At 37.5% G+C, this 10,456-nt stretch overlaps 1 protein-coding gene and 1 pseudogene across 1 annotated transcript in view; both read left to right on the top strand.

Moving 5' to 3' along the window:
• Positions 1-2,978, top strand: part of polr1a (RNA polymerase I subunit A) — a 23,994-nt gene extending 21,016 nt beyond the window's left edge. The window contains exons 30-34 of the mRNA XM_016530790.1: positions 1,259-1,522; positions 2,118-2,318; positions 2,439-2,556; positions 2,638-2,802; positions 2,929-2,978. Coding sequence (XP_016386276.1) covers positions 1,259-1,522; positions 2,118-2,318; positions 2,439-2,556; positions 2,638-2,802; positions 2,929-2,978 — 798 coding nt within the window. The remainder of the gene's footprint in view (positions 1-1,258; positions 1,523-2,117; positions 2,319-2,438; positions 2,557-2,637; positions 2,803-2,928) is intronic.
• Positions 2,948-9,357, top strand: LOC107722435 (pre-mRNA-processing factor 19-like; annotated as a pseudogene).
• Positions 9,358-10,456: the final 1,099 nt, after the last annotated feature.

The following is a 10,456-nucleotide window of genomic DNA, read 5'->3' as shown; positions in this document are numbered from 1 at the left end:
TTTACGGCGGATCGCAGACTTATAAGTGCATTACCGCCACCTATCTCTCAAATGAACTATTGACACTCTATCTTGAGATTGTAGATAGAGTGTCAATGGTCCATTTGAGAGATAGGTGGCGGTAATGCACTTATAAGTCTGCGATCCGCCGTAAAGCAAGAAGAAGAAGACGCGTCAGGCGCTCAGGAGGCCGCGCCGCCGCTCAGGACAGTTCGAACAGTTCGGACATTGCTTGAATCAGAGGTAAAAAAACGATATAAATACTGTTCAGTTTCTTGCACAGACCGATCGTTTTGTGTCTTTACACATCAATGTATCGTCAAGAGCCGCAGGGTTTAATTTGGTTTTGTTTGTGTATGGTTTTTTTACTCTCAAAGCCTTGATTCCAATTCACTTCCATTATATGACTGACAGACTGCGACGGTTTGAGTTAAAAATCTTCGTTTTTGTGTTCTACTGAAGAAACAAAGTCACCTACATCTTGGATGCCCTGGGGGTAAGCAGATAAACATCAAATTTTCATTTTTGGGTGAACTATCCCTTTAATGGTTTAGTTAAATTTTAATAAAAACATGATTTGATCAATTGAACTCAAATTTTCAGCAGTTTAATAATTCATTAAACTTTTAACAGTAATAGTGCCCTATGTAGTCTTCTATTTCTTTCTATCAAAAAATTGATATAATTGAAATAATTTCTATCAACACAGAAATTCTGTGTTGGGTTTTAAACAGTTCCTTTCAGGCTTGCACAACAGAGGTTCACAATTTAAAACATGAATGAAAAATTTTGTTATAGTCCTTAAAAAATAGTTTTAATAGTAACAGTAGTACATTTGTCATAATTTCTTCAAGTTAAACCAAACTTTTTTGACATGTTGAAGTTAAGACCTGTGTTTATATATGAAAATTTTTTTATCAAAGGAAATGGTGAAATGCTGGTCAAGTGATGAAATTGAAGTTAATGTGTTCATGTCCTCGTATAGTGAGACAGTAGACGCAGAGCATGTGTATATGTAGCAGATGAAACTGCACTGCTCATTCACACAAAAACATGCACAACATGTAGACTTCATATCTAAATAGTCTTTTACGGTTTAACATTCATAGAGAGTAGTCCATATCATGATTTGATTGTTGTACAAGCTTTTAATTTATTCATCCAAAATTTTTCCAAATTCCACAATAATTGGACTGTATTCTGCAATTCCACCTGCGTGATGACAGTAAAGTCATGTCTCTGTGATATGACCCTTCAGGTAGACTATGAGAGTGAGGAGGGAGAGGAGGCCGGTGATGAGCTAGAGGATGTGGCTGAGGACAGACAGGAAGAGGCAGATACTCAGGAGAACTCTGAGGAAGGGTCTGGTGGAAGCCAACCAGCAGACCAGACCCAGAGTCCTGACATCTCTGAAGAGCTGGAGGGAGCTTCACAAGACTCCATGAGGATCAGCACTGTGCTTCAGTTGGGCTCCGCCATTGAGGACTACAAACATGACACCAAAAATGGGCTATGGTGTGAGGTGTGTACAAATCAATTGATCTTAAATCAGTATCATTGTCATCATTCACACAGTTTGTGCTCTTGAGGGATGCTTTGAAACTATTTTTACACTTTGATGCTATACTCTAAAAAATTATTGTATACCAATTTCTGATACCATGAAGTGTTACATATCGGCATCGGCTGTCAAAAAACCAGTATCGGTCGACCACTAGTTACCATACCATTACTAAAAATTATGGTGTCAGTAAAAGAGAAACTAATATATTGGTCGGATGCCTTAATCTGCCAGTATTTGACTAGTAACTATACTCAGTTAAATATTGTGAAATAAGTTTCATAATTTTATCATGATATATATATACATAGATAAAAAAAGTTTTTGTTTTTTTTTACTTTGAAAAACATTTTTAAATCTTACCAGCCCCAAACTTTTGAATAGTAGTGAATATATATTTGTATATATGTGCTATATGTAATAGAAAGAAAAACCCATATTGGTCAAACTAGTATCCATATGGAACCAAAGCAGTAGTATATCAGTTGTTTTGTTTTTACAACAAATGATATTGGTGCTTTCATATTCATAATGCATTGCTGCTTCTGTTTGACAGCTAACCCTGGTCCTACCACTCACTAAAGTGCACTTTGACCTCACGTCAGTGGTGGTGAAGCAGGCTCAGAACGCTGTCATCATGGAGACCAAGGGTATCACACGCTGCTTATTAAATGAAGTCACCACAAAGGAGGGCAAAAAAGAGATGGTGCTCAACACAGAAGGCATCAACATGCATGAGATGTTCAGACATGCTGATGTGAGTCCAATACAGTCCAACATTGTTTTCTGTCTTCGAATTTAATTGTACATGAATACATGGTTACTAGTATGGTAGCTGTCCAAACATGGCATGTGATACAATGTTTTGTTGTACTAGATCCTGGACTTGAACCGGTTATACTCCAACGAGGTTCATGCTATGGCCAACACGTATGGTATTGAGGTGGCCCTCAGAGTCATTGAGAAGGAGATTAAAGATGTGTTTGCTGTCTATGGTAATAAAGCAGAACAGGATTGTTTGACACACACAGCAGTGTGTGTTTCATTGGAGATCTGACTGGTTCCTCTGTTCACAGGTATTGAGGTGGACCCACGCCATCTCTCTCTAGTAGCTGACTACATGTGTTTCGAGGGGGTGTACAAGCCTCTAAACAGATTTGGCATTCAATCCAACAGCTCCCCGCTGCAACAGATGACCTTTGAGACCAGTTACAAGTTTTTAAAGCAAGCAACGATGCTGGGTACAATACAATAGTCTTTCCTAATTTAATAATGCATATTGTCGATAATGATTAGTAGTATAGTTAAGTCATTGTTCTGTAATACAATTATGCATGCATGTCTCAATTCCTGCTTCTTCTTTTTAGGTTCTTATGACAATGGAGGAGTCAGTATCCCGTCATGCACCGCTGTTTGAGCGGCACGGCACGGCACATAAACGTGTTCTGAATCGGGACATGCATCACCTTAATTGATTTAAAAAAATCATCATCCCTGTGTCGATTTTAAGTTTATGAGTTGGTTTTTATTTCATCTTTGTTTGAAAAGCGGGAGCGCGTCTGTTTGAGCGAGATGTCTTTGGTTTGTGCTAGTAAGTGAGTTTGTTTCTGTTAGCATGAGTGATTAGCAGTGTGCGGCGTTAGCCATTGTTGTGCTATATTAGCAGAAACTTTGTATATGAGAAACTACACTTTAATTACGATGCTTTTTTGGTGGCTTTGCTGCATTTCATTGAACTAGAAACGAATTAACGCAATGCTTGTGTTTGTAACTGGAGCAGTCTCTTCTTAACTTTATAGTTCGACAAGCAAATCATACTCACAAGGGAAAAGAAACGTGAATGTAAAGTTTTGTGAAGTCTAGACTAATTATTGCATTTAAATGAGAGAATAACGTATTGTCAGAAACATTTTATTAACCGTGGTGTCCTCATAATGAAGTATTTGTACTGAATAGGAAGGAGACTTATATTTGATTTGAATGCATTTTATTTATTGAAATTCTTAAAAATATCATTCTTGTTCTCTCCCCAGTTTCAAACGAGGTGCCGGAGCACCCCTGTGTCTCTCCTGTTTCCAATCAAGTGTATGAGAGACGTCTGATAGAGAAATACATAGCGGAGAATGGAGCAGACCCCATCAGTGGACAGCCACTGTCTGAGGAGCAGCTCATTGATATCAAAGGTACAGCAGCACAGATGACACTGTTTTCATGAGAAGTTCAAATGCTATATGGTCACTTCAAAATGCATCCATTTCTTTACTTTTAGTGTCTCACCCCATTCGACCGAAGGCTCCCTCTGCCACTAGTATTCCCGCGATCCTCAAATCTCTGCAGGATGAGTGGGTGAGTTCTTTGGCCTTGACTGTGTGAAGACGAAATGCATGATGTCTTTCTCCATCATTGAGTTTGTCGGTCCTCCAGGATGCCGTAATGCTGCACAGTTTTACTCTGAGGCAACAGTTGCAGACCACTCGACAGGAACTGTCTCACGCTCTCTACCAGCACGATGCGGCCTGCAGAGTCATCGCTCGTCTCACGAAAGAGGTCACTGCCGCCAGAGAGGGTAAGAGCGGCAGAATTGTGCTTTCTGGATGTGCCGATGGTACTGTGCCTTTACTGACGTGTTCATTATTCTGCTTGCAGCTTTGGCTTGCTAATTGTATTTGTTGTTTGTTGATTTTCAAATATAAAACTTATTGAAATGTTTTCAGTGTGTGTATCAGTTCTTTTTGTACGTTTTCATCTAATTTGAACAAAACCGTGATAATATTGATAATCGTGATAAATTTGGTCACTATAATCGTGATATGAAATTTTCATACCGTTACATCCCTAATGTATAGCATATTTTTCTTTAACCATTCAGCAAACTTTTAAACTCTTTAACTGATAGAAGTAATCAATCAAAATTCTTACTTCTGGTTAATGGTTAAATGATCAATGTCAATTAAATTGTTAAATCTTAAATAGTAATATCTGTTACATCCAATGTTTGTGCGCGCTATGCATTTTTATCCATATTACAATCTTGTTAGCTTGGTGTTTTGAGTCAGTCAATCATGATCTTCAATGTCATTTTGCGTCCTATTAGACAGCAGGCAGCTTCTGTTCCAGGCAGTGTTTGGAACAGAATTCATCTCAAATGAACCTTTTTTTTTTCCTCTCTCTTCCTGCTTAACAGGGTCTTCACAGTGCCAGTATACCTGGAATCCTCTCTCTGGATCTCTGCCCAACAGACACCAACAAAGTCCTCACCGGTACCATTATAACACGATTACACAAACACAATTTGATCACAAGTCATCGGGTTCACATAATTCGAATGTGTGTCTCCTGTGGTCAGATATACATCATGTACTATCCCTTGTGTTACTGCATGTTGATGACACACAAAAACAGACATAGACATATACACTGCCACAACCATAGTTTTTTGACATGCTCTCCCCAGGTGGAGCGGATAAGAACGTGGTGGTGTTCGACCGTCGGGAGGAGCAGATTGTTGCCACCCTCAAAGGGCACACCAAAAAGGTCTCGTCTGTCATCTACCACCCTGCTCAGGTAGGCCATCGCTCCCGCTCTTCATTCATAAACTCATTTCTGGTTAGTCTTCAGCTCTCACATGCATCTTCACATGTTCTCTGTCAGTCGGTGGTGTTCTCAGCGTCTCCAGACAGCACTATCCGTGTGTGGTCGGTTAGCGGGGGCAACTGCGTGCAGGTGATCAGGGCCCACGAGGCCAGTGTTACCGGCCTCTCTCTGCACGCTACCGGAGACTACTTACTGAGCTCATCTGAGGACCAGGTAATGATGGTTGAGGAACAGTACACAAGCAACTAGGGATGTAACGATATTATCAATGTCGTGATATCGCGATAGCAAAACTGTCTCGATATTGTCGTGGTCACATGATGATGAAACGGGCAAAAAGTGTAGTTTTTAAAAATATATTTCAACTTCCTATTCTAACGTAAAATGTCTTAAAGTTGTGCTTTTGGTCATTATGCTTTGGCACAGTATCTGTCAAACGAACTAAAACCGAAAGCACAATATGGCTTAATTTCTGCATCACTTGCTGCATGTTTCAAAGCGGAGAGCACACTTCGTTCATGCGATCAGCTCAGAACGGCTCCGTTCACACTGAATGAATGCAGTCAACTCATTTATTGCGCGTGCTGAGTTTAGCGTGCGTTTGGGAACGCAACAGCCACCAGTTAGGTTTTGTTTTCGCAGCAGATGATTAGAGCATTTGACTAGATTTGTAGTGATATGCGTTTTTGTAAGCATGTTTTCCTTCAAAATAAAAGCTCTACTGTCGTTTCCGTCAAAATAAAAGCTTAAAAGTGCAGTATGAATTGCTGACAGCTAGCGGTTTAAATGCAGTCCAAATTCAAAATATCTTTCAAGTGTGGAAATTAGGAAAGAAGTATTGTAATTTCCCTACTGTAGTGTAAAGCTTAAATAATCAATTGTTTTACAATATATGGCTATTACTGTCGTTGTTGTTGTTATTGTTATTTTTATTATTATATTCTAATTTGTTTGGCTTCCTAAAACACCAGTGTGGATGTAATTTAGATTGAGACAATATATCACAAATAAAAAGAGGGTTGAGTCCCCTAATGCAGTCCAAATTCAAAATATCTTTCAAGTGTGGAAATTAGGAAAGAAGTATTGTAATTTCCCTACTGTAGTGTAAAGCTTAAATAATCAATTGTTTTACAATATATGGCTATTACTGTCGTTGTTGTTGTTATTGTTATTTTTATTATTATATTCTAATTTGTTTGGCTTCCTAAAACACCAGTGTGGATGTAATTTAGATTGAGACAATATATCACAAATAAAAAGAGGGTTGAGTCCCCTTTAAAGTTCAGGTACAAGTCAATTCACTGACTTTTTTCTGACTTAGGTTTTCTTAGTTAAGGACACGGGTTGGAGTTAGGCTTGCCGCGATAGACGGTGTTGACGGTGTTAAGGCGCGCACGGCGCTTTTAAGCTATTTAAAAGCGACGGAAAAGAGGGAAAATTCAAACGAACAATTGCTTTACTCCGAATTGCCGCTATTTGAAAGTGAAAGTAAAATGGGCACACCGCTTTTACAAGCTATTTAAACGTGAAGGAAAAAAGAGGGAACGCCCCGCCCCTGCGGTGATACCGGCATTACCAGTGTTGTCACACGTCGATTAACTGGTGGGAAATTTCCTCACCGTCACAACCCTAGTTGGAGCTCTTAATTTTTAACTCTCAAAGTGCATTAGATAGAATAATTTTACTTTAAAATTGTAATTTTTTGTTTCCCGATTCTTTTTATTTATTTATTTTTTAATATCGTATCATGGACTTCATATCGCAATATTATCGCATTGTGAGATTTTGATATCGTTACATCCCTACAAGCAACGCATAACCATGATGTTACTAAATTACATTTTGCTCTTATAATTAATAGAAGTTGTTTTGTGGTTTGCAGTTTCTCTACTTTTCTGAAAAGAACTTTTCAAAACCTTTTTTTTTTTTATTAAAGCAGTTTTCTACCTCTGTCATAATGTAATGCATTAAAACGTGTTGTGTTGTAGTACTGGGCCTTCTCGGATATCCAAACTGGACGTGTTCTGACTAAAGTGACCGATGAGACCGCTGGATGTGGTTAGTAATCCTCTCTGTCGGCTAGGGCTGGGCAGTGTATCAGATATTAAGAAAATTTGTCATTATTGTGTTGGCATAATTAATATTTTCTGCATTATTTATTAGCTTGGGAACTGAAAACTGGCTGTAATTCAGAAAATAAAAACCAATGTTTTGATGTTTAGTTTCATTGGTTGTTCTCGGTGTATTCTAAAATATTTCTTGTAGTTGAATTTCTGATACGTTGGTCTTTGTGAGGGTAATCAAAACAAATCGCATTTACTTTTTCTTCAAAAGTACTAAAATCATTAATGTAACTATGAAGGAAAGTTTTTAATGGGAAAAAATTTATACAGCCAAAAAATAAACAAGAAAACAGAACAATAAATATAATAGGAAAAAACTGTATAATTATAATTTCTTGATCCGTAATGTTGTGATGATTTTAATGTGCTTTCTATGTGTATGGCTAACTCAGCCTATAAATACAGAGAAACTGTTTTTGGTCTATATAGCCCAGTAGATGAGTTCCACATGCTCGGTTCAGATTTATTTAATGGAAAATGTTTAATTTTAACTAGATTTTTACTGTAATATAATACAAAAATGGCTTTTGGATGAAATGCTGCTGCTTGAATGAAAACAATGTTCATTTGAGGAAAGGAATATGTACAACATAAAAATAAAACATTTAATATTTTCGAAGGCTGTATTTTGTTAGCTATATTGCACAGTGCTTAAATTTGCTGATGAATGCTCCCATGTGGAAAATGTAAAGCTCTGATCTGATCTAATGTATCCCTTCAGCTCTGACCTGTGCTCAGTTCCATCCTGACGGTCTGATTTTCGGCACTGGCACGGCAGATTCTCAGATTAAGATCTGGGATCTGAAGGAACGGACCAATGTAGCCAACTTCCCCGGACATTCAGGTCCTGTGACGTCCATCGCCTTCTCTGAGAACGGATACTATCTGGCCACTGGTAAGTCACATGACCCTGACTTGGGAGGAAAAGGAATGTGCTCTACTGATATTCTCAAGTCAAATCACATTTATTTATATAGTAATAAACAGATAATTAACTGTTGATGTTGCAAAATAAATAATGAAAATGTAAAGCAGCTCTACAGAAGGCAATAGTGTTCAGCTCAATTCAGTTCAAATTTAGTTCTTATCCAGTAGAGTTAGGGCAATTAAATCGGCTTCACTTCATGTAAATAGTCTTTTCAACTCTGTTTCTACCTGTTGTGTTTGGCCTGTAGGTGCTCAGGACAGTTCACTCAAACTGTGGGATTTGAGGAAGCTGAAGAACTTCAAGACAATCACTTTGGATAACAATTATGAGGTCGTCTTGCATAGTGTCAAACAGTTGAAGAACACATGGCAGTCAAATCTGTGGCCTGTTTTTCTACATTCACTGAAAGCTTGGCTAATATTACTCTTCCTCCTGTAGGTGAAGTCTTTGGTCTTCGACCAGAGTGGAACATATCTGGCTGTTGGTGGATCAGACATAAGAGTTTATATCTGCAAACAGTGGTCTGAGGTCCTCAACTTCTCTGGTGAGTTGAGCCAAGAAATGTTCGGTTTTGTTTAGTAATATTATACATGAAGTGAAATGCCATTCTATGTGTGCTTTTAAGCTGTGTGAGGTTTGAACTATGCGTTCTTATGTTTTAACTTCTCTTGCGGTCTCCTGTAGATCACTCTGGTCTGGTGACCGGTGTGGCTTTCGGTGAACATGCTCAGTTCCTGGCTTCCTCTGGCATGGACAGAAGTCTCAAATTCTATAGCCTTTAATAGAAATGGAGAACCTTCTTCAGGAGAGATGCGAAACAGGATGTGATCATTTTCCCACAGCAAACATGTCTGTCAGTAATGAATTGTGCATGTGTATACATAGATATACATTCACTGTCATATACATTATTGTAGTGATGAATTCCTCAGACACATACAGTATACCTGACTTTGAAGGCAGTAACTTTTGTCAGCTATTGCTTTAAAACAGATTAGGGTTGATTCAAGCTCTTTTTTTCCCTGTCTACCTTTTAAGCTTTGTAGACTGGCAAACTTTGTTAGTGTCACATGACTTTTTTTTTTTTTTTTATCCTTTTGTGGTCAACAACAAATGTGAAATGGATTCCAATAAAGTTGAAATTGTTTTTATTTATTGTTTTTATTTATTCATTGAATATGAACTTGCAAGAAGTGATCAGGAGTTTGTTTGATTTATTCAGAATGATTATTTTTTAATAATGCAGACGCAATGCAGTCTATTTTTGCAATGTTTGACAGGAGCATTACAAAGAACAGTGCCTTAATATCTGTGAGCTGGACAATAACAGGGTTAGGTTTGCTTTATTATCCATAAATCATTTTTAGAAGCATTAGGTCAAATAGTATCAAATGATACATCAGGCTTTTAAAGAACGTTTATTTGTTCCGTCTCTCAATCACCATTTTGTTTTGCTCGCCTCATCAAAAACTAGAGCTTTGATCATAAATCTGACCATGGTAGTTTCTTACATCCTACTACTTGTCCGCTTGATCCTATTCCATCTCATCTCCTTCGAGCCATTTCTCCTGCCGTTGTACCTGTGTTTCCTCCTGGTGGAATGACCTGCCCAAATCAATCCGAGCAGCTGAGTCCTTAACCATCTTCAAGAAACGACTAAAAACACACCTGTTCCACCTTTATTTGACCCTCTAACTCAACACTTTCTATTCTATTTTAATTCTACTTTATATTTATCTTCGTTTTTTATTTAAAAAAAAAACAAACAAACAAACATTAGCTTTCTATTTTTTTTCTATCTACTTGTTTTTCTTTGTGTGTGTGTGGATATGTGTGTGTGTATAATATATATACACCTTGCTAAATGTACTGCATTAGGCTAACCGAGACTTGTCATTTGCACTTACATATTGTTGCTCTTTTGTTAGTTTTGACTGCTTTTATTGTCCTCATTTGTAAGTCACTTTGGATAAAAGCGTCTGCTAAATGACTAAATAAATAAATAAATACTAAGACTGTTGAAATTATAGTAGAAATATGTAAAGTAATTATGAAAATAAACATTTTTGAGAGATATAGGGTGACTGAGGTTACATATATGCATTTTATGTCATGTAAGCCTTTTTATACTATTATCAAAAATCGCGTTGTCAAGCTATCAGAATTTAATCTTATTTTTTTTGTAATAAATGTGCAGCATCTGCACCAAATTGCTGATAATCAGACCAACTGCAAGATGTGCTTTTATAT

Source organism: Sinocyclocheilus rhinocerous, unplaced genomic scaffold (assembly GCF_001515625.1).
Source record: "Sinocyclocheilus rhinocerous isolate Xijiao unplaced genomic scaffold, SAMN03320098_v1.1 scaffold1656, whole genome shotgun sequence".
Taxonomy (NCBI): domain Eukaryota; kingdom Metazoa; phylum Chordata; class Actinopteri; order Cypriniformes; family Cyprinidae; genus Sinocyclocheilus; species Sinocyclocheilus rhinocerous.
The sequence above is the reverse complement of the archived record's forward strand: the minus strand, read 5'-3'. Positions and strand labels throughout refer to the sequence as shown.